The 24,412-nt window shown below is 39.6% G+C and overlaps 2 protein-coding genes across 2 annotated transcripts in view; both read right to left on the reverse strand.

Moving 5' to 3' along the window:
• Nucleotides 1-9,224, reverse strand: part of fbxw8 (F-box and WD repeat domain containing 8) — a 22,513-nt gene extending 13,289 nt beyond the window's left edge. Inside the window, 8 exon segments of the mRNA XM_054610139.1 lie at nucleotides 569-787; nucleotides 1,645-1,841; nucleotides 2,358-2,515; nucleotides 5,971-6,059; nucleotides 6,638-6,705; nucleotides 6,708-6,801; nucleotides 7,772-7,876; nucleotides 8,262-9,224. Coding sequence (XP_054466114.1) covers nucleotides 569-787; nucleotides 1,645-1,841; nucleotides 2,358-2,515; nucleotides 5,971-6,059; nucleotides 6,638-6,705; nucleotides 6,708-6,801; nucleotides 7,772-7,876; nucleotides 8,262-8,720 — 1,389 coding nt within the window. The 5' untranslated portion in view covers nucleotides 8,721-9,224.
• Nucleotides 9,225-11,623: 2,399 nt separating this feature from the next.
• Nucleotides 11,624-24,317, reverse strand: rnft2 (ring finger protein, transmembrane 2). The gene is made up of 10 exons (XM_054610141.1): nucleotides 24,240-24,317; nucleotides 24,064-24,141; nucleotides 22,838-23,355; nucleotides 22,676-22,752; nucleotides 21,497-21,597; nucleotides 20,988-21,141; nucleotides 16,198-16,347; nucleotides 13,535-13,600; nucleotides 13,272-13,373; nucleotides 11,624-12,773 (listed from the first exon to the last, which is right to left on the reverse strand). The coding sequence occupies exons 2-10, from the start codon at nucleotides 24,108-24,110 to the stop codon at nucleotides 12,639-12,641; spliced, it is 1,350 nt and encodes a 449-aa protein (XP_054466116.1). The 5' UTR covers nucleotides 24,111-24,141; nucleotides 24,240-24,317; the 3' UTR covers nucleotides 11,624-12,638.
• Nucleotides 24,318-24,412: the final 95 nt, after the last annotated feature.

Below are 24,412 nucleotides of genomic sequence, written 5' to 3' on the forward strand. Positions count from 1 at the left end.
TACCATGGCTGCCACGCTCCAAGCAAAACACAATGAGAGTTCAAAATGTCTATTTGCAAGCTCTCCTTGCTTCTAGCAAGGTGGTGGATGCAGATATAAGATAAGATAAGATAAGATAATCCTTTATTAGTCCCGCAGCGGTACAATCTGCAATACAGGATTTGCAAAAGGTTGAAGTCAGTGTTTATGAACCTTAAAGGTGCAAAAGAAGCAACATGGGAAGCCGATGACTCATGACTGGTATTTACTTGTTTTCTATATTGATTTTTTTCTCTGGTTTAAATGAAAGGGGCCTCAAATCAAATGTATTAGTAGGGGTACTATTTTTAGGACTAATGGTTAAATGTTAATTTGCAAATGCTGAGATGTGAAACACTTCTAAATTTCGACACAATCAATTTGGACCCTTCTTTTATGCGAGTATGAAACACATCTTTCCAGTTAAAATGTTGAACCACCATCTATTAATGTCATTGCAATATATTTTTAACTCTGACTGTGACCAATGAGATACTCACTGCCTATTTAAAAACTCTCTATAGTTAACAGAAATCGTCCCTGAACCCACCTTGTTTCCTCCGTCGTGCATGGCCCAGCCCGTGCGCTTCACTCCAAAAGCAACATGCGAGTCAGAGGCATCCAGACAGGTGACGGGATGATCGTAGACCGAGTGGAGCGTCTGTGGCTCCGCCTCCCGGGGGTCCAACAGGTGCACGGCCTCTCCAGCTGTCAGAGCGGCCAGCGGGCACTGCTGCCCTCTGCCTGGCACCAGAACCAGGCTGTCTACCTGCCATGCAGACAAGATGGAGGCACACTTTACTCATACAGCAGACACAAGTACACTCTTTTACGCTTTTGTGGTTTTGCCTGATGGCCAAATGAATTACGTCCAAAATAAGTTGAGAAGGATTTTCTTTTTTCCTTTTTTTAATTTTTCTTCCTCCATGAATTTCTATAAACATGTTTTCAGTTTCTCATGAAGCCAAATATTGTACCAAATACACAACAATTTGCAACTGAAGATGGATTTTAAAGGTTTATTTATTTTTTATTTATTTATTTAACAAAAAACACCTTAATTCTCCAGATACCAAGGTGATATCTTTAAAAGAAAATTGTATTAAATGTTCTGTGCAAACATCAGTTCAAAAGCCAAAGACATTCAATTTACTATCATATCTGAGAAAAGCAGAAAGTCCTCATATTTGAGAAGCTGGAACACACGAAATGTTCTGCATTTTGCTTGATAAACAACTGATCAACTAAACAGCCATAAAAACCAATCAACTGATTGATTGACTCATCATTACAACACTTGGACATATTCATAAGTCGAGGGTTTAAGGGGGACTTTGGGTAACATTTTCAACCTTGACCTTATTTTCCCATGTTTTGCAGCGATCTCCTTCAATACTGGACCAATTTAAAAAGAAATTATCCCAGTTAGTCACTTAGAAACAAAAACATGGGAAAATAGAGGGTTGAAAAGGTTGAAAAACATCGAAAATCACACTAATGCTTCCGTGATTATTTCACATGATAAATGAGGAAACAAGGGGGAAACGTGTGAGGCACAGCCTGTTAATTAACACATTAACACATGGAGCCTTTCATACATATGAGGAATCAAACTCCCGGTCTTACAGTCTTGGGTAGCTGAGCCTGGCAGAGTGTTCTCCAGTAGCCGCGATCATCGGCACCGACCAGCCGGACGTCAGGCCCAGCGGCGGAGCCCAGGACGGGACTGTCGGGGCTCAGGGCCAGGACCTGGATCCCCCCGGGGCTCTGGTAGTGGTGGATGGGCTCTCCACCCGTCTCTGTGCTCCACAGGTCCACACAGCCTAAACCCAAGACAGTGAAACGCAGTCGCTAAGTACCTTAATATCAGCACTGAGACTACACATTTTTTTCAGTTTGATCATTTAAAATCTTAAGAAATTCTCAAGTTACAATAAATGTATTTCTGTTGTGATGTCTTATTATCACCAACATGATAACACTGCATAAACAGAATCAGAATCAGCTTTATTGGCCATGTATGCATAAGCATACAAGGAATTTGACTCCGGTTTCTTCCGCTCACTAACACAAACAAATAGACAAATAAACAAAAAATAATTAAAAAAAAAAAAAAAAGGAGATCCAAGAAGAACAAAGGATAAACATTCAACTAGTATGTACAACATGAAATGTAAGAACACAAAAACACAAAAAAACAACAACAATGGAATTTAGATGCAATGATGCAGAGTGCAAGCTGCTTGAATAAATATGGGAAGTTTCTAACACACACACACACTCACACACACACACTCACACACACACACACACACACTCACACACACACTCACACTCACCATCTTCATACGCAGCAGCAGCCACTGAGCCGTTGACCTGGACGTGACTGACATAAGGCCTGGGGTTGGAGTTAGACGACAGGCTGTTGATCTTCAGGTAGGAGGCTGTGGAGTCCCAGTGCAGCGTATCCCACAGCCTCACATCACCAGACGTGTACCTGAAGACACAAAACAAGAACATCAAGTCACGATGAACATACATTATTCAAATATTTAGCTCTGGACAAAAAAGGGTGACGAATAGAAGGGCAGAATAATTGCCCATTTTTCCACCACAGGCTTCGGAGTTTGTCTCTGTGAGAATACCTGACGTCACCCTCTCACCACTGAATCATTTCCCCTCTCACGCCTTCCTCCTTTACTCACTCTGACTTGTTGTTAGTTAGTTTTTCTAAAATTCTTTGTGACATGATCTTTCCAGGATTACATGGGTGTTGTTTGGGCGGAACAAGGCAGAACATTTCAACCCTTATTACTGGTCGCTTATGGGGATGCTCCGCAGCATGAAGTGAAGCGGTGCATTCACTGGAATCAAGTCTGGAGGTTTTTGTGTGCAGTTATAAAACTTGATTTTAAGCAAAGATTTAGATATATATATATTTATATTAATGAGTGCTGCTTTTTATATTAGTGCTGCTTAATTGTTGGATTGTTTAATAGCTTGCTGTTTGAAGAATTTGAAAAAGCCTTTCATAATATCCTAAAACATTGTCGATAAAGACGTAGCTAGCACCGTGCAAATGTTGATTTATTTTTTTTGGTTGACTGTCATGCACCAGCAAGTGATTTTCTTTTACAACAACTAATTGATTGTCAACAGTTTTCAAATCATTTTCTGTCAATCCATAAACTGATTAATTAACCAATTGTTTCAGCGATGGCTCAAAATAATCTGGCTGTTGCTTTAGAGCTGAAACTATTAATTATCTAAGGAGTTGATTGATGAAAATGATACTTGATTGTTTGATTCATATTTCAAGTAAAGTAAAAAAAAAACTAAATGTTTTTGTTCAGTTTCTCCAGTGTGGGGGATTTGTTGCTTTTCTCTGTTAGACATCACTGTGAATAGATTTGGTTTTTTTCCTCTGTTGTGCACTGCTGGTTGGGCAAAAAAAAACATTTGAGGAAGTCATTTTTTTGCTATCTAATGACATTTTATGAATTTAATAATAATCAGCAGAAAAATTGATGATGAAAATAACGTTTAGTAGCAGAACTATATTTCAAAAATAAATGTTTTTCTCTCTTTCTTTAAAATAAAGATACATTTATAAAAATAAAAAAAAAAAAAAAAAAAAAAAAAAAAGCCCTTGCTCTTTTTATATTTGTACAAGCAGTACTGTGTACAGAGAAGGCCTGTTGTGTACTTGAAGGTAAACCAACAGACTTCTTGTCCGTCCAACCATTGGCTCAAAGTATGCAGTGTGGAGGTCAACAGGGGTCGCCAATCTTCTCAGCGTTTGTTAAGTTTGCATCGATTATACAAATGTAACTCATAACTTGTGATAATAAATTATAAATGTAGAATACTACAAGTAGCAAAAGTAAAGTCAATTCATGCACAAACCCCCCCCCCCCCCCATGAGTTCTCACTGTGGGAGACGACAAACTGCCAGCATTACCACCTCCACAGATACCATCATGTCTGAGCAAGTATCCGCCTCGCAGCCAGAGTGTGTGACACAGAGACAGCAAGTGTGGCAGAGGGTGTACGTGTGTGTGTGCGTGTGTGCGTGTGTGTGTGTGTGTGTGTGTGTGTGTGTGTGTGTGTGTGTGTGTGTGTGTGTGTGTGTGTGCGCCTGGCATTGCATGGTTTGGCAGGAAGCAAACAATGGGAATACACACTTTGACTTAATTGGTGCATCACCTTAACGCCGACTACCAACAGGATGATGATGCTGAATCTGGTCCAAGCACTTCGTCAAAACTTTTCATGCGCCCGAGACTTTGTGCACAGAATGATCGCTGCGGTCTTCATGCGGGCCCTCACCGGGTTTGGCCTTTGTGTCGCTGTGTTGTGTGACTCCCAGAGTTACTGGGTTAATGAGACATATTGCCTTTCAAGTGCCAAATCTCATTCCACCAGTTTTCCTAATAAGATCTTTGGGGGGATGCAATTGAATCGCTCTCGATTACTCTTAACTGCTATTGATTTGTTTCTAGCTAAACACTTTGATAAATGAACCTTTAGGTACCAATAATGGGAAAAGTATTGATGTTGTGAATTTGTTAATAGCCGTGGAAGACAAAAAAAAAAAAAAAAAAAGGGGCTTAAGGGTTTTACTTCATGTGACTGTTTTGGTACGGCGTGTCCTACATCTGTTAACCCGCAGAGATGCAAACGAGAAGGTCTTGTCCGGAGAGACACAGCAGGACTGAGGGGAATCTAATCACTCCAGTCCTTGGAGACGCTGCTCATCTCTGGGCAGGCAGTCTGTCACGCTCCTGTGGACGTGCACAATCTATCACTGTCTCAGCACCAGTTGTTTCAGGGCAGGTTTGGTTTACACTAACACACTACTGCCATTAGTAGAGTCAGTAGTAAAGAGCGTAAAAGAAATATGTGACAACATGCATCAATGATCTGAAAACTGGATCGCAATATCAACTGAATCCTAACTCTATCATTTATTTACACTGTGAACCGTCACATCTCAACTGCTGCCAGGCTTCTTTGGATTTAAAAGGCTGACTTGCTTATAGCCTTAAAAACTGTTATTAGATCAGTTTATTCCTTATCCGACATTCTTTATTCTTCTTCTTCTTACTCTGTGTGAATAAAGATCTGCTTGTAAAAACATGCATTCTTTTTTTTTTTCATACAACACATTATTGAGAATATTTGCATTTTTGCAAAAAAACATATATCAAAAAGTCAGTTTAAAAAGGAGGAACGTTGAAACTTGCAACCAGAGTTTTGCATATTTTTCTGCCCAGGAGGAATGAATGCAAGAAGAGTTTTGTACAGTCAGCTTGTTTTTTTCAATTTAGTTCAAAATATTGTGAGGTTATCTAACATTGAATGCTGTAATGCATCATGAAAAGCCATGATCTCACTGTATCATTACACCTCTATCCAACAGGGGCCGCTCTAAACTCCTCACTGCTTTGCAGCCGACAACAGAAGGCTGGTTACGGTGATTTTTGAAAAGGAACATGCATGTTTCCAGAGGTAAACCAAATTGCGATCAATCATCCTGTGTGCCCAATATTCTGACCTTTTTCCACTTGATTTCTTGGTAATATGGTCTGGATTTCATTGGGTAATGCCATGTGTTGTAATATTGCTATTGCTGCTCAAATGAACTACCAACTTCTTCCTTTTAAAATTACACCAATATCACTTTTACACCTGCCAGAAACTTAAAATGCATCATTCCCAAGAACGACTTACCTGATGTAAAAGTTTGGTCATCATTCAATCAACGCCTCATGTCTAAATGTGACATATTCCTAATCAAACACCCAGTCATAAATCAGAAGAGTTATAGCCAAGATTACTTACTGACAATTATATCAGAAGATAAAGAGTGACAGAGAAATCATTGCAGATTAATTCAGGAAATATGATCTTTCGAAATGTTAGTGCGTATCAGATGTCCTTGAAACTCACCCAGCCAAGACAAAGTTGTCACAGCAGCTGACGTCACACAGCACTTTCCCCAGCTCGAACTGCAGCTGGCTGATGGATCCCACTCGATTCTGGACAGAAAATAGAACTCACTGTTACATGGATAACAGAAATATTATTATTGTCTCCTAAAAGTACTCCTGTTGCCTAAACCTTACCAGGTACTTTTGTTACATTTTTGTTTTGTTTTAATTTTGGAGTCATTTTTAAGCCAAATCACAAGGGTGTTTTTTTACTAAACCTAATCAAGTATTTTGAAACTGTGACTGTAATCGGGGAAGAAAAACATTTACAGTGAGACATAATTGTGATGATAGTTTAGTTGTATGGTAATGTAATTTTGTAGGAGACAGTGTTATGCATGAAGAACCCTGTTTAATTAAACTATAGAGAAGAAGAGCTTGGCATTCAAAACCAAAGTCTTTGTTATTTTATTTTATTCCGATTTCTGAAGAGATCTTTGCCATTATGTTACAATCCAATTTTAAATGTTTTTTTATTGCATTGTATTATATTTGAAGACATATAGTCCGTGGTCTACTGGTGATGTACGATAAATTGTGCACCAATTTCACCAGACAAACTCCAGTGCAGGTGTTGTGTTTTTGGTTGATTCTGATTCACCACAGCGTGAACAACCCGAGCCCACCTTCCAGTTGGAGCGCACGGTTTTGGCCGAGTTCCTGCAGTCTCGCAGCGTGCTCTTCCAGCAGGGGAGTCAGACACGCTGGCATCGTGGTGGTAACCCTCCGCCGTGCACATCCTGAACCACAGAACGCCGTCCTCCGCAAGGACTCTCCATGCCCTGCTCACCTGGGAGGAGATTGGACAGTGAAACCGTGGATTGAGTCAGCATACATTACGAGCTTGCATCACTTTATTTATTTCTGCTTCAACGAGCCGGGCTGACTGCCAAGTGGACTCAGTGCGCCACGCGCTGCAGGTCAGCCACACAAAGTGTCATTTATTAATCCATACCAATTATAGGCACATAACATTAAGGCTGCCCGCAGTGATTCTTCATTTTGGGTGAAGGGTAAGTGCAACTGTGATTTAAGGATGGCGCAAATAAGAACTCTACGACCTGAGATCAGTGAGCTGCAGTGTGTGATCACTTTACAGGACAGGATGCCAAAGAGACAGGAGAAAAGAAATTCAGTAAGAACGGAAGTCTGTTGCTTTTTAGGAAGTTAATATGACACGTCACCAGCCGAAGACAATTTAACTGAAAAGTCTCTTACCCTTTTGGTTTGTGACCCCCTCAGAGTAAAAGGAGTTTATTTTGATAAGTAATGTTTTTATTCATGTAATATATCATTTTAAAGCCCTTTTCGTGCTCTTTGTGGTGAAACTAACCATAGGCATATCAGATCAATATGAAGTGCATTGTAAGGGCATTTGCATGGGCGTTCAGAATCTGCTCCATTTGCAGTGTTAAAGGTCAAAGGTCAAATTCAGTTGTCCTCAGGGTCATGAAAATGTGACTGGTAGATAGGTTATAGGCAACGCTTTATGACATAGGACCTCATGATGTTCTGTATAGGTTACCCTCTTTTATACAGGCTCTATGTGTAAAATCGCAACAAAAATAATATTGAAATCTTGTAATGATAGAGGGATGAATAATGAGTGATAGCACATAGAAAGCTACCATTGCTGCAATGCTATCATGCATCTCTAACCCTAAAAAAGAAAAAAATGGTCCATCCAAACCATAAAGCCCGTTATTTTCTTTTGTCTATAATGCCGAGGTCTTGCCAACAGTTTCACCACAGCGGCTTACCTGTGCACATCGGCCCAGCCCAGTACAGTCCAGGTACTGGAAGATCTTCAGGGCTAACTCGTACGGCAACTCAATGTCAAAGAAGGGAATGTCATTGACTTCATTCTGCAAAACACAGAATTAAAACATACATTATTTGTCTGTATTTACAGTACCAGTCAAAAGTTTGGACACACCTTCTCATTCAACTACTTTGAAGAATCTAAAATATAAAACATATTCTGGTTTGTTGAGCATTTGTTTGTTTACCACATAATTCCATATGTGTTCCTTCATAGTTTGGATGTCTTCAATATTAATAATATTTAAAAATTAAAAATTAATATTTATAGAGAAAGAAAATAAAAAAAAATAAAGAAAAGCCATTGAATGAGAAGTTGTGTCCAAACTTTTGACTGGTACTGTATCTGTTCAACCACCATCCACATCATCATCATCATTTTCATTAATATCATCATCATCATCATCATCATCCTCCTCCTCCTCATACCAGGTCTTGGATGAGTTGATCCAGCAGCTCCTTGTCTTTCTTCACTTTTCTCTTAGGCTGCTGCTGCTGCTGCTGCAGGGATGTGCTGCACACACTGGTCATGTTTTGATACAGCCTCTTCCTCCTGGTTCTCTCCTCCTGGATCCTGTCCAGCAGGGGACTGGTCCTCCCATCCAGCAAACTACGTGCAATGGACACATACTCAGGCTGGTCCTCTGGTTCTGCTCCACCTTCTGCACATGCTTCATCCTCTCTGCAGCCTCCCTCTTCTTGTTTTGAAGGACTGCAGGCCTCGTTGAGATGTTTCAAGTTTTCAAAATACTTCTTTTTCAAGTCTCTCTGGCCTGATTGACCAGGAACCTCCAAAGAAGGAGCACAAACAAGTCGCTGCTCCTCTTTATTGCTCGTAAACTCTTCTTTCCAACGCTCCCTGAACGCAGCAAGCTCGTCCTCGGCCATATTTCTCAATCATTCTTGACAAAATATAACTTTAAAATGTTATGAAGCGTTGTTGTAGTTTTTTTGGTCGCTATACAGACCACGAAAGAGAAGGCTAACTCGGTACATAAGCATAAACAAGCACGTGTCCTGCACTATTAACCGTCCGACGAGGAACAACGCTGCTGAACATTAGTTCCGCTTGTTTTTTAATTCCGCAGTTTTATTATAAAGGCTGCAAATTCTCCTTCTATGATATATGTTTTGTGGCCACAGCTGGCTATTGTTCTGAATATGAATGCATGTGTTTCATATCCAATGCTAGTGGGATAATCATAAATTGAAAAAATAATGCAAACTGCATCTTTTACAGTTTAAAAAAAGATAACAATAGGGAACACAATGTCCCAGAACACCCTACAACAAAACCACACAGGGTAGATTCAACAGTTAACCATTGCATCTCTCTTTTGGGAAAAGATGATGTAAACCCCCAAACCATGTGACACTGTAATGAATAATACAGTAGAGAGAGAGAGGGAGGGAGAGAGGGAAAGAGGGATAGAAAGGGGGGACGCAAACACAGTCCAGGTTTGATGAGAGAAGAGAAGCGGTGTCATATATCCTCCAGACTTAAAGAGACTGGTTGTACTCTCAGAGAAAACATGTGCTGGCTACCCATCGACCATCCGCTGCTCCTGCCCGGTGACTCCACCTGCAGTGCCCGCAGACCCTCTCCCTGCTCGGTGGCTCAGCTGCTCGCGTCGCGCCTGCGGAGGATCGGGGACCGGCTGGAGAAAAGCTGGACGGCCGGGGAGACGGAGACGGAGAGCGGCTGCGGAGGGAAGGTGGAGGTGGAGGTGGCGGTGAAGGTGGAGGTGGAGGTGGCCGGGAGAGGACACCTGAAGAGCTTCCTGTGCACTGCAATAAGCTTGACCGTGCTCGTGCTGGTCGTCGCGAGGAGACACCTGTAGGGCGCGAGGCTGCAACACCAGCAACAGGTGAGTAAACAGAGTTTGATTACATTGTTACTGGTGTTACTGGTGTTAGATCCATTGTGTAAATAAAAATAAATAAATAAATAAAAATACAAATGTAACGATGACCTCATGCAAAAACAGCTTAGGTATGATTATTTATATATATATATTATATTTTCTGTTAAAAAGTGAAAATATGTCGAAATATAAACGCAAAAAGAAGAAATGCAACACCTGTCTGCTCTAAGTTAATTGCAGGCTGCAGGTGTGCTACTTCAGCTTTAGACAGAAGTTTCCTCTTTGTCTGCAGGTTGGGAAACTTCTACTTCTTTAAGTATGTTTGTATTTCAGATTATTTGATACAATAAAAAAAAAAAAAAATAAAGTGTAGCCTAAAATGTATTTTTTTTATTTTTCAAATGTTTAAATGGTAAACTTTATAGTTATCAGGGGGGAGGCAAACGTTATGAGACTCAATCTAACATAACGTGAAACACAACTTCCACAACAATTAGTTATTCAAATATGTTTTGACATACAAAATAGGTTGCTTTTAATAGTTTCATTTAATTTTACAATTATCAGGCATACGGTTATTTCATTTTACGTTAAATGTAACGCCACAGAAAAAAAAAGAAAAAGTTAATTATGCACACAAAGCGCAGGCAAACTAAGTTATAAATGGCTTTTAATTAGCATTTAAAGAATGTTTCAGGAGGAATAGTAAATGTTTTAAATTTGCAAGTGTTTTATTTTGTCTTTAGAATGCTGTTTACCTTAAAGTATCCTAAATGTGTATCTACTTTTGACAAGTTTCCCAGGTTGTTATTGTGAAAAGGTAGTGCAACTTCCTGATTGTAAAGATAAGAAGAAAAAAAAAAAAACAATTTAAAATGAGTTAGGTACGACTGTATTAATTTTTCTTATGCCAATTAAGTAAACATATGATATCTTCTATAGATGGTGCCTTTAGGACCATTCACGAGGAAAGGGCTCACATCATTTGCACTAAAAACCGAGGGATGCAGGAGAGTCGGAGGATGCGGTCCAGGATGGAAGCTGTGCAGCGACTCAAAGACCGAAAGAGGAGGAAGAAGAGGATGAGGAGGATGAAGCGGATTTAAATGAGCGTTTCAGGGTTTGTGACTAAACTTTCCATGTCATGAAGGCTTCCCCATGAGCCGAGAGTTTCATAAGGAGCTGACACACTGAACCCCAGCAGCCATGCCGTCAGCCGGCTGCACGTCCCCCACCCCCTCCCCCTCTCATCCCCAGTTACAAAAACGGTGATGTAATCCTCCCCTGATAGAGTGGAGGGGAAAAGCTTACGAATAGGACTCCTTTGATTTTCCACCACCTCCCACCATGTGAGTGCATCAACAGCAGGCCTGATTAGACCTTTTTTTTTTAAATGTATGTAAGGCTACAATTAGTGCAGCAATGCTGAAAAAAAACAAGAAAAAAACAATGCACTGAAATAGACCAGCTTGTGAGCTTCATAATGCACTGTACCTTTTTTTTTTTACATAAGCTATACTGTAAGTGTAAAGATGTGAATACTGAGAGGATGAATGTTTTTATAGATGTTTTCTACAGTGTTTAGATGATGTTTACACATTCTCCTGTGCTTTAGCATTATCTGTTTTTTGGGGGGGGGGGGCAGTGTTAAGTGGCTTTTTGGTCAGATACAGGACCTGCGCATCGGAAGTTATGCTGTCTGTGATTTCTGGAAATAAGCTTTTTCTCTGATGTATCAAGTGTAATGTGAGCAGAATTCCTGAAACTTGTCTTTTATAAAAGTGCGTGTGCTATTTATACTTATTCGATATTTCATATGGATTTTTAGCAGGTAAAGTAATAAAAAAATCTTTCTGAAATAAATCCTCTGCAGGTGTCATTGCAATTAGACAAAATAATACGATTGACAAAATGAGCTCAAAGTGTTTTAATTGAAAACTGAAAACATCCACACTGCTATGCCTTCTGCATGTAAGTCATAGTGTTTTTGTTTTTTTAATGCAAACCAATAATGACTATTCTAAAAGGAAATGATTCATATTGACAATATTCATTTTGAATAACAATGAAATGACAATTGTAACATGGAATCTTATCAGACTTGATCTCCCACTCAATAAAAAGGAAAATGAGCAACGTATGCAAAAGAAAGTCCTTCAGACTTCAACGTCAGCACCACGCTTGATAAGATTCGATAAAATGCTGTGATTTCGGTGCCTTGCTGACACACAAGAAATAGACGTTCATTACTCAGTATCTAATTAACCTTATTGTTGCTGACTAATAACTTTTTTTTAGCTACAGACTGATTTTTTTTTTTTTTTTTTTTTCTTACGGTCGTTCTGCGACATTTGGTTGTGTTCAAAGGGTGTTTCAAAATGAATATCGCAAAACTTGAAACTAAAAACCAAAGGAAAATGTAATTAATCATCAAATAAAAAAATGTAATACAGACAGTAGACAGTAGACAGATATGACGAAATGATAAAATATACAAAAACAAGTTGCCAATTTATCACAAATAGAGAGTGAAAGTGTGACTATTTACATTATCACCACACTAAATCATAGGAACATTCTTTTATCGTGTGTTTAGTGTAAAATAAATGTTCATTCAACAACATTGGCTTAGTGTACATGTACACAAAAAAATATTGATGCCATAAAAATATGAGAATGGCACAATTGTAAAACTGACAATAGTCCAAGATTTATGTGTTTATTTTAAGTGATACCGCGTTGATCATTTGGTTTGTGCATCTACCACCAATGTGATCAACTTGTCCACACTGAAAATTAATGTGACCAACATATTGTATGTTACTATTCTTACCCTGATTTAAAGAGTTACCGCACTAAGATGAACAGCAAAAGATGACACACCGTTGTCTAACCCGCAACACAGCACAACCACATCTTCTCCCGGCGGTGCGCGCGATGCTCAGTAGATCTGGAAGTGAGCCGAGGTGGTGCCGTCCTTCCAGCATCGCAGGGTCTCGATGACGGTGGAGCGACACAGCGGGCACGTTCTCTCCCGGTCGAACCACAAACACAGGCACTCCTCGCAGAACACGTGCTGCAAGGGGGGGGAACAGAATGCAAGCGCACGTTTCTCATTTACGCGACAGAGACGAGGAACATTTATTCTTAATAAATATATGTCTTTAAATCTCATTACAGCCTTGAACGTTGTAATTTACAGATTACTACTGAACATGAATGTCACAGGAAATTAAGGATCAACCGTGAGGGATTGTCTCGTGTCTATGGAGCACTAATACTGACCTTTGACCTCCCCTCAAGGACTACTGACATATCAAATGATAACAGTAGTAGTATACGAAGGGAAATGCCGTAAAAATGGTTGTTTTCTTTCCAATTAATGCTAAAAGATAAACTTAAAACCAGCTGAAAGTATTTGTTTTTATGAGTTAAGTTCTGACCTTTCTCCATTGACACTGAATGGTTCGAACTGCAACACAGCACACTTCTGTCCACGCCCAGCCACACCCATGGGTGATGCATGCTGTGGTCAGATGTTCAGCAGTCTCTGACTACTTTACGGAGTGCTTACCTGACAGAGAAGGGCGATGGGGTCTCTGAAATCAGCCTGACAGATGGCACAGACGTCGCCCACCTCGCTGCACTGCTGATTGCCCGCCCTCACTCCGTAACTCTGGATGAGAACACAAAAAAAAAAAAGAGTGAAATTTAAAAAAAGGAATAAACTCTACGGTCCTAGATTTATTTCAATCTCAATGCAAAAGTGTAAAGTTGAGCATATCTCTGTGTGCTTACTGTTATGTGAAAAGAGTAAAAAAATTGTTTGAATCTGACCTGGGAGCTGCAGAGCATGACCAAGGCCTTGCGGATGGCAGACACTCGTCCGCAGATGTCGAAGGACTGCAAAACAATAAAGACAAAGCACAATCAGATTTTTTTTTATGAAAACAAAAACTGCAGGTGCCCAGAAGAATTCTTGTTTTAGCTATTCTGACTGTCTTTCTGTTTTTTCCTAAATATTTGCAGGTAGACCTGACGATGGGGCTGAATGAAACGTGATCATAATAATAATAATAATAATAATAATAATAATAATAATAATAATAATAATACTGAAACATGAAGTCACCAAATCCTTCCAATGGTTGTTCAGACATTTTACCCAGACCCACATGGTGGTGGTCAGGGTAAAAAGTCAGGGGATCAAAAAGTCAGTGTGGATTCAACCTCTGGGGACCATGAATGTCTGTATACAATGGATGTCTACTAGTATTGCTAATGTAAATGTTTATGTTAGCTCCTATGTCTAATGTGCTTATTAATGTGTTTGGGACGGTACAGTTTAAGCATATTATTCACTTATTACATTGTATTTAAGTTAAATATTTTTTGTTTGTTTTATTAATGTACTTTTTATTTCACGCCGTTTTACTACTATTACTGTTATTATAGCTTTTAATTCTATTTTTTTTTTTTACATTTTTTATCATTTTATTGGTATCAAATTGTTTGATTGCTGAATTGCTTTTGTCTTTTCTGTTGTCTCAGGGTCAACAGCTGCTGTACGACCTATGTTTGATCGATTGATTAACAGCAACAAGTTAGCACTTCCTCGGAAACAAGTCAGCAAAGTCACACCTCTAATCTCTGAAGGTTTTATTCAAAATTAAGCAACACTCCGTGCAGCTTTGACTGGTTACTTATTTTAAGTTTTTCTCAGTACTTTATCTTACTGTTATCCCGTGTGACACAAACAGCATGACAGCGGTGAATCAACCACTGATGCACATCATGCACAACAGCATTCTCTAATATTGACACACTGCTAATGTGGCCTTATCTGGGAAAACACCGGAGTGCTTCACCTCAGCGCACGCACACACATACACACACACACCCAGGAAACTGTCCACCCAGTTCAGATGAACAAAACCCATCATCAATCCAGCTACGTCCGCTGAATCACTGGTGTATTAAAAGAAGTCTTGACTATAATTGTCAACACTCTCTACAGAACACATGACGGTGACGACCTACAGTAAATTCACCATTGCATCATTTAGCGTAACAAGTTTCACTATTTCAGCTTCACCATGCGATGTCGTGACTAACTTGAAACTGACGCAATGGAATTAAACGTTTTTTTTTCTCCATAAGACTTTTTACGTTCCCTTTTTAAGTTCCCTGTTGGATTCCTGTTACCTTCTCCTTTCACGGGTCCAACAGCAGAGTTGATTTCTAATTTCTAATTTCTCATTTCTAATTTCTAATTTCTCATTTCTCATTTCTAATTTCTAATTTCTAATTTCTAATTTCTAATTTCTCATTTCTCATTTCTATCACGGCCTCCCTTTTTGGTGCCTACGTTAGTTTAAAAATCCATGCCCACATTTATTTGAAATAATAACAATGAGGATGGTTTCTTATAAATTTGGTGACCAAATGTCATAATTCCCCTCTGACCAATAATTGCCTGGGAAACAAACGGCTGGATTCCCATTAACTCGGTGGGTCTCCAACAGATGAATCAAACTGTTCCTGATGACTCCCTTTAGTTGTACAACATCACTGTAACCTTTGTTTTACGTGTACGCAGTCTGGACCGGAGCGGTGGACCAACTGCCTGACTAAATTTAAGGAGGAACCCTTTTTAGATTTTACTCTAGCATCACCCAGGAGCCAGATGTTACTGCGCACACAACATATCACATCAATCATATTGTATGAATCATAGATCTATCATAAATAGTATTGCTATGAGACTTGCTGAAATTACTCATACTCCCCAAAGACTTTAACCTGACTTAGCCCATGACCTCTAGACATGCAACTTTCAATTCATCAGCAACTATTTTTTTTATCAAAAATGCTGTTTTCAGGCTATCAAATTATTTAATCATTTTCAATTGATTAAATAAAGAAGGCATTTTAAAGACATCACCTTAGACTTTAGAAACTGGTAACTTTGTAACGACAAATAAAATAATCTACATTATCTAGAAAATAATCAGCCTCATTAATCAATAATGAAAACAATTGTTTGTTGCAGCTTTTATGACCTCTTGTCTTCCACCACCATCACAAAAACCTGAGCAGTCTCCAGTTAGTCTCCAAGAGTAACAATATTATCATGATGATTTTGGTTATTCTATAATAATAATAATAATAATAATAACATAATACTTTCCTATTGTGGGGTGTAAAAAACAATATAAGTTGTAAAAAAAAAGCGCTAAAGGGGTTTTAGAATTTAAGTAGCAATATTCATATTTAGGTTCCTTCACTTGCTTCAAAATTTTCTTCACAGGAGTATGTCCTCCATCTGTTGTCGGCCCTTGAACGTCTTATTAATACATTCTGATGCAGGAATTGAATTTTGTGTAATCTATATTTTCACTTATAGTCATTTATTTTATGAAATAATGCCATACAAAATCCAAAAATGAAGTTGGAAAACAATATTGATCCAACATACTTTGCTACTGGGCAGCGATTACCTTGCAGAGGCTGTAGATGATGATGAGTGTGGCTCCCAGGAAGTAACTGCTGGACGGGTCTTCTCCCATGATGTACTTGTACCACAGCTGGATGGGCACCAGGGCCCGAAACAGCTGGCTCAGCTCCTCGATCAGCAGGTAGAACTTACCCTGGACAAAACACACAGAGTTAGATGGTTTGTGTCCATATGAGGCATCAACTTTCGTGTCTGAAAAGTGAAGCCAATGTGGAAGTGCATTAAAATTGCATTGGAGGGGGTTGACACCTCTGGTTGCTAAAGATCGTATAGAAGTCTAAGAGAAAATGACTCTACTTCTCACTTGATTTATTCCCTCAGTAAACATTGTAAACATGAGTTTATGGTCTCAATCGTTAGTTTCAAGTCTTCTTCAATACAGCATGATGTTCATTTAGTAAATGATGGTCCCATTTAGAGTAAAGTTGACAATACAGCAGGGTATGCTTTAGGGTAGGGCTTCCTTGTGATTGACAGGTCGTTATCATGGCGTTGTTCGGTCTCCGTGTTGTTCGTATTTTCTTCTTGGAACTTTAACCTTTTAACAATGTGTTTTGAGTTCATAAAAAGTAAATTGTTAAAGTTTTGGTCCCCTAAAAATGTCTAATTCAGCGTTTGATTGTAGCTCTAACCTCTCATGTCACCTCTGGTTGCAAAACAACAAAGTAGCGACGGACAAAAACCAAGACGAGCGACCGCCTAAATGCCCAAGTCGAGGCTTCAAAACCGTAGTCCACGAACCAATGGGTGACATCACGGTGATGAGGTCCACTTCTTATATACAGACTATGGTCCAGTAGATGGCAGTGGCTGGGAATGTGCCCACTTAATATTTCTTCTTTTTAAACAGGCAGTGCTTTCGAAGACAAAACATCAAAACAAAGACGACCTTTTTTAAGGCTCAACCAAAGTTTGACTTAATGAAAAAATAGTGTATTGAGACAATTCGTATTATTCCTTTGATCCACTTTTTTTTTTTACTTTCCAAAAAAGCGTAAAAAAAAGAGCTGAACAGCTTCGAGGCACTCTTCTATCTAGTCAAGAGCAGTGCGGTATTAAAAGCTTAAAACAGCATGCCTCCAGCCCAAATATGGCTGCCGTCCAGAGCTCCGCAGTTTCACAGCAGTACAGGCAATTTCCACACACTGCAAGGGAAACTGGCAGCGGCTCTTTCCACCTGCTACCCAGTGCCCACATTAAACCCAGCCCTACGGGGGCTTTTGCTAGCTGCCTTTAAAAAAAAAAAGAAGAAAAAAAAAAAAAAAAGGACCCCTTCCCACAAATAATCACGGGAAAAAAAAAAATGAACTTCTGACTGCTACTAAGTGAATTGGGGACGGTTAAAACCAGAGGCGACCAAAATGAAAGCAAACTTGATTCCCTGATGGCCCCTGTGGCATCCCAGCTTGCATAATGACTTCCTGGATGTTCGCTGACAAAGATTGATGACTGTGGGTAAAGAGCCACAAGCAGCCAGGTTGGTTGGGGAGGAAGGCCTCCGCTTGTGGCTAATTCATCTTCCTTATTGTCCCCTCAGCCTCGTATCCCACAGTGCCCATCACGCCCACGCAGAAAACTGTCAAATCTTAAGTTTGGACAGAAGCCAAGGAGTCTGAGTAAGCTCCACTGCAGGCCTTGTTTGAGTAGTTTCCTCCTTATCTGGTTTTATTACATTGTCTGATCTCTTTATCCGCTCCGAAACTACACACTGAAACAGACATATAACTTTACAGTCTGCTCTACAAGACTGTTATTGTTACACTGTTATCTATTAACTTCACACGCAAGTGGTTAGGGTTTAAAATTTGGTTTGCTGCATTACCAATAAATTATGAATGTTATGACTGTCCTTGGAGTCTAATAATCGGCTGAGAGCATTTCTTTCATCATAAAACATTATTAATGCCCATTTTTTTTTTTTTAAATCGCTAAAATGTGCACATCCAAGGGCTGGGCAATAATTCAATGTTAATTTATGAATTAAATAATAATTTGTTTTCTTTCAATGGAATCACAATGTGATCATCATATATGGAGATATCATGCTACATGATGAATTACATTGTTTTAATTGATAACGAGCACATACAAGCTCAAATATCTCAGAAAAAAATTGGACTAAAATTCTTAATTAAATTAGAAAATACTCAGTATTTTTCATTTGCCAAGTATTTTATTCACCCAGGAGTATACAAAACCATTTGGTTATTTCATAAAACTATTTATTTATCAAACATGCTACATTGTGACATATCGTTATCGAGATATGAAACAAACTTTTGGCCACATCGCTCAGCCCTACATCCATGTTTCCTTGTTAGCAGTCTTCTTCTTCGCTGTCTTTGTTAACACGCTGCTACGTTTGTTGCTTCTTTATAGCCACCAGATAACGATCAGTAGGACAACCAACCTGCAGCAGGTTGTTGGTGGGGTCACACTCGTAAAAGCTTTGCAACATTTCCCTGCTAGGTTTCAAAAACTCCACAGGTTACATTAAAGTTTGGGTTTCAGTTGGAGCTCATTATGTCTTTGTCCTTTATCAACCGTTCACAAAGTTCCTCCTCTATTTATTCCAAACAAACCATTCAAATTTAGATATGTCAATTAAGTATGTTAGTTAATTAAGTAAATAAATACAAATAATCAATTTTGTAGATTATCAAGCAAACATACCACACATTGAGTGGGTCTATGTTCACATTCTCGCATTGTTTTAAAGAATATATATATTTGGGATTGTGATGGTCATTTGTCATTTTTACTCTTTGAGATATTGTATAAACAATTAATATAATTAACATAATTAATCCGTTTTAAAAATAATAGTTCCTAGCCCTACTTAACTGTGATTCATGCTCCTGTTGAACATCTGCAGGAGTAGAGCCAGACCAACAGAGCAAAAAATAAACCACAGATCGAACCACAAAATATAGGAACCACTATATGTACCAGAAGACTCATAGACGCCTCTTGCACAACAATGAAAACACTCAGCGAGATATGAGCCCTTCCTCGTCATGGAACTTCTGTATAGCGTGCCTGCCATCACTTGCGCTGACGGTGGTGACTATGTAGGATCATTAGAGCGTTCTCGGTTGGATGCAGTAATGAAGAAGACGAGCGGATTATGTGACTTCATCGAGTTCAGAATAAATATGACTGTTTGGCCGATACAGTAGGGGACAGTGATGAAACAATCTGGGATTCCCTAAAATCCTCAACATGTGTCCCTCAAAGCTGTCAAATGATGTGCCTGTGTGTGAAGTATATATCTGTGTGTTTGCGTATGTATGTGTGTGTGTGTGTGTGTGTTTGTGCATGTGTGTTTGTGCATGTGTAGGGTACAGGTAATGGTCCAGCTCCAGGGAGGGATGACCTCACCCCTGCAATCCCCTCGAGGGCTAATGAGCTCAGTTGCTGGCTGCCGTGGTTCTGATAGGCCTGTAGGTCTGTTTATCAGTGGAAAATGTAATCCTAATACTTTGTAAACCACCCCCCCCCCCCCCACCCCATCCTCCTCCTCCCTCCTCCTCCTCATCCTCCTCCCCCTCCAAAAGACAAACACATACCAAGAATATGAGCTGCACCTGTATGGAAATCAAAGTCTATCTATGGGTGTGTGTGTGTGTGTGTGTGTGTGTGTGTGTGTGTGTGTGTGTGTGTGTGTGTGTGTGTGTGTGTGTGTGTGTGTGTGTGTGTGTATGATGTGCAGTCAGACTATGATGCACACACAGGCCAGACTATGACTGCACACACACACACACACAGATAAACACACCCAGGTTGCACAGGCTCACCTAAGGAGTACCATTTAGAACCTTATGAATACAGAACAGTTTCACACTGTGACCCTTTAGCACTTTTATCACTCAGCGGAATATTTCATCATAGTTGAGCAGATAAAAAAATAAAAAAAAATAAAAAAAATAAAAATGTTTTATAGGTTGTCTACTGACGAACTCAATCATTGTTTGTACCGTGGTATGGATAAGCTAAAAGCATAAATATAGCAGTACATAAATTAAAACTCAGATTTGATGCCTTTTAAGTGTTTCTTACAAGATTAGCTCTATATGCTCAGTAATGTGTCTCAGACAAATACAGCCCTGCACGCTCTAATAGTGTTACGGATTTTGCTGTGAAGCAACCGCAAGAAGCCGAAGAGTTACAATAATAGGAAATAACCAAATTTAGCTTAGTAAGGTTACAAATTAAAGTTACACCTTAAGGTTAAAAGTTGGTCTAAATCTCCATTTGGGTCTTTTTTTTTTTTGCTGTCAGCTGATGGAATGTACCAAAAGGTTTACTATAAACTGGTTGGGGCAAAGAGCTGCAAGCATTTATTGCATTTAATGGAATTGCAAATGCACATAATTAGGGCTGCAATTAACAATTACTTATTTTTTTATTATTTAAATTGTTTAATTTATATTATTTAAATGACTATAAAATGGCAGAAAATATTAACTTAATATTTCAACAGAGCACAAGGTGATGTCCTCACATTATAGGGGCTGGAACCAGCTAATTTGTTTTGCAGTTTTGCTTGATGGTTTAAAATGATTAACCAATAATAAAAAGACTGAAAGATTGATCAATAATGCCACCATAACTGCATGTTGAGATCCTTAAATGTACAGTTAAAGTTTCTAGTAGATATTTATGGATATAATGTTAACTGTGTCCCATGAAGAAGATGTCAAGAACAATTAGTAAAAGTTACATTTTCTGTAGATGTACTAAAGGTCAGAGGAATGAATGTGGATTTCTTACCCTGGATTTGAAGGCCAGGAGAATCTTGGGCAAAAAGAGGACTAAGCATTTCAGGCCGATGGTGAAGTACTTAAGGACAAAGTCGGTGATGCCCACGGCCCAGATCAGATCAAAGAAGTCAAAGCTGTTGAGGTTGGGCTTGGCGAATATGAGGCTAGAAGAAAAAGAAAAACAACGTGTAGATGAGTAATTATAGGGAGGTTTGGTGGTTTCACACAGGATGGAAGAATGACAAGCAACAGAAAAAAGGCAAATGTTTAACATAATTCAAGAAATGTTCTTGAAACTGAAAACTGAAATAAACACTAAATACTCACAGGACAAGACCAGACAAGAACAGGAACGCTCCCTACAGGAAATGGAAGTCAAAATAAAAACGGCTTACACAACACAAAAAGAATGGAAAAATAACAAAAAAACTGTATAAAAGGAAATCGAAAACATAAGGATGGCAGGCGAAAAGAAAAAAAAACACACAGCTGCTGTTAAAATACCTGTGGGTACACTACCTGTTGTGCAGCTCCTCATGACTAAATGTGTAGTAGATATACACTATGTTCCCTGCAAGGAACAGGACGATCCACAGAGCAACAAATACAGAACGTTCCGCCTGGTAGCATAAAGGAGAAACACAAGAGCTATTTCAGCAAGATCACAATATTCTTCTTTATATCTAAAATTGTAATTCAACACCGTTTTTTGGAAAAATGTCACAAATTTCTACAAAATTGTGGTGCATTGTTAGTCTGTCTAACAGTGAGCTTGTGTATGCTCTCATTTCTCTGCTGGAGACGCTCTGGGGCATCAGTTTTTCGTTTCATTTTAGTAATTTCAACCGTTTAAATAACATTAAAGGTTAAGGCTGGTGACACTGTTTTTGTATATTTTTCTTTCTAGTCAACAAATTTCATGAAAAGACCAAAACCAATGACGAATTCATCCGACTCATACATATTGTTTGTGTATCTAAAGCCTGATACATCTTATTCTCCTGTGACATAGAGCTCCATTGTTAAAAACACATTGATGAGCCATATAGTTGTACTGGTTATTATTGTCATTCAGTCCCATGAACATAGGCACTGTAGTGTATTTTGAGTTCCTACATACACGGTTCTGCTGCTGTAAATACACACTAGTGAACAAAATGTGATTTTATCAATGGCTGAAAATATCCAGAATTCCTGTTTGAGTAATGTTTGATAAAAAACAAAGTGTCCTGTTTTAGGATGATACTCTGCCTTTACTAAAACGGAAACTACACCTATGAGCCCTTTAAAAAAAATGTACATTTAAAGAAGTTAAGTCAAAAATGTATCCTCAAGGTGTTCACGAGAAAAGGGACGGACTTAAGGTCACTCTGTACTTTACCTTTGACCACGAAATTCTAATTAGTTCACCCTTTAGTCCAATTTGATTTTTGAAGCAATTCCCTGTCGGCGTTCCTAAGATATCACGAGAATGGACGGGCAGATGGACGAACAAACAACCCGAAAACACTGTCGCCGGCGCAGTGGCATAGAAATATGAAATAACACCAGCATTATCCTTTAATATAGGCATGTCTAAAACTATGTGATTATCAGTATCAGTATTTATGCTTATATTTGAATGTATGAGATGTAGTCACTGTTTTTAAAACCTGTGTCAGTGTAGCAGTTAAAGTACTGTTTAAATTGTTTTTTTACCCGTAATGCCACTTGGTGCCTAAACGTGGAATTGGCATAGGTGAATGTGCTGGCCATGCCCACACACACAGCAATACCTGCAGGAGAGAGGGGCAACGTCATCACTAAACCACAACTTTAGGTCTCTTTGATGGAAGTGATGTACTATGTTAGCAGTACTACCTAGCTTATGCTGGAAGCAGACTTTAGCCAGCAGAATGAGGATGAAGGGGAAGCCTCTCTGCAGCCAAGTGACCACTGCCTTCAGCTCAGACAGGGCTGGGGCCGGAGTGGATGGGTCTTCCTGGGCCTCCTCCCTGGAGCTGTGCCTCTCTGAGCCGGCACCCGAAGTGGCCTGCTGGAGCAGAGAGGAGGTCCTGTGCTGCAGGGGCTGGTGGTGGAAGTGGTGGTGGTGTAGGTGATGGTGGTGCGGGGGCGGCCGAGGGAGAAAAGGTCCGCCCTCCGTACGGTGGGGGCCTCCTTCCTCTCTGGACGATGCCGTCATCTGGATAAAGACTTCAGGGGGAGAGCCCAGGACTAAGCCGGCCGCCTGGAACTGGGCAGAGGAGACAGAGCCGGAGGGGACGCCGACCAGGCCGGAGAAAATCTGCTGGGGTGAGGCGGGTGAGTCGGGCTTCAGGCAGTCAAACACGCCACCCTCGTCCAGGCTGCTCTCTGATCCCAGAGTTTGGCTTCGACTCCTGAGTGGGAAACAAAAATGATCTTTAGTCTTGACAATGGCTATATTTTTTATTTATTATTATGCTTTATTTTACACATCCTATATATAGTAAAACTCCTCTCTGAGGTCAGGGCTGTGTGTGCAGAACAGTCAAGTTCTTCCACATCAAACTGGGAAGTCAATTTCTTTATGGATCTGGCTTTGAAATATTGCAATTTAACGGGGCGGCTGTGGCGCAGTGGAGAGCAGGGTCGTTCTCCATTCACCTATTGTAAGTCGCTTTGGATAAAAGCGTCTGCTAAATGACTAAATGACTGTAATGTAATGTAATGTAAGAGGGTCGGTGGTTCGATAGTCGATGTGTCCTTGGGCAAGACACTTAACCCCAAGTTGCTCCCGAAGGCTTGCCATCGGTGTGGACTGGATGATGAATGAATGTTAGTTAGAGTCTGATGGTGGCACCTTGCATGGTAGCCTGTCATCAGTGTGTGAATGGGTGAATGATATGTAATGATATGTAATATATATAAGCTTTGAGCTACTGATTGTAAGTCGCTTTGGATAAAAGCGTCTGCTAAATGACTGTAATGTAATGTAACATTGCCCAAGCCCTATTACTGCAGGTAGATGGTAGACATGTATGCATGCTGACAGGGGATATATAGAATGTGAGGATAATACACAATGCATAGGCTTGTGCTTCTTCTTCTCAGCTTCTTCTTCTCACCTTTCAGAGGGCATGCCATCCGTGTTGCTGCTGTGTCTCCTCTGCATGGCATACCGCTCATCACCACATGGTCCAGCCCTGCAAAATGCAAATCAACAGTGTCTGGACTGACAGCTTGTTTCTCCTGCTATTGTGTGTGCGTGTGTGTGTGTGATTATTTATTTTTTCAACTTTACCTGAATTTGTTGACTGAATTTCCCCGCAATTCTTGGCATATTTTTGGTGTCAGGGTTAGCTAGGATGTTGATGCTGCTGCTAGGAGAAAAAAAAAAAAAAAAAAAAAACACTCCTATGGTCCACATTGAGAAAAAAAAAGAAAATACTTCCGGTATGACGTCATCGAGGCGGC

This window comes from Anoplopoma fimbria, chromosome 13, assembly GCF_027596085.1.
Source record: "Anoplopoma fimbria isolate UVic2021 breed Golden Eagle Sablefish chromosome 13, Afim_UVic_2022, whole genome shotgun sequence".
NCBI classification, from domain to species: domain Eukaryota; kingdom Metazoa; phylum Chordata; class Actinopteri; order Perciformes; family Anoplopomatidae; genus Anoplopoma; species Anoplopoma fimbria.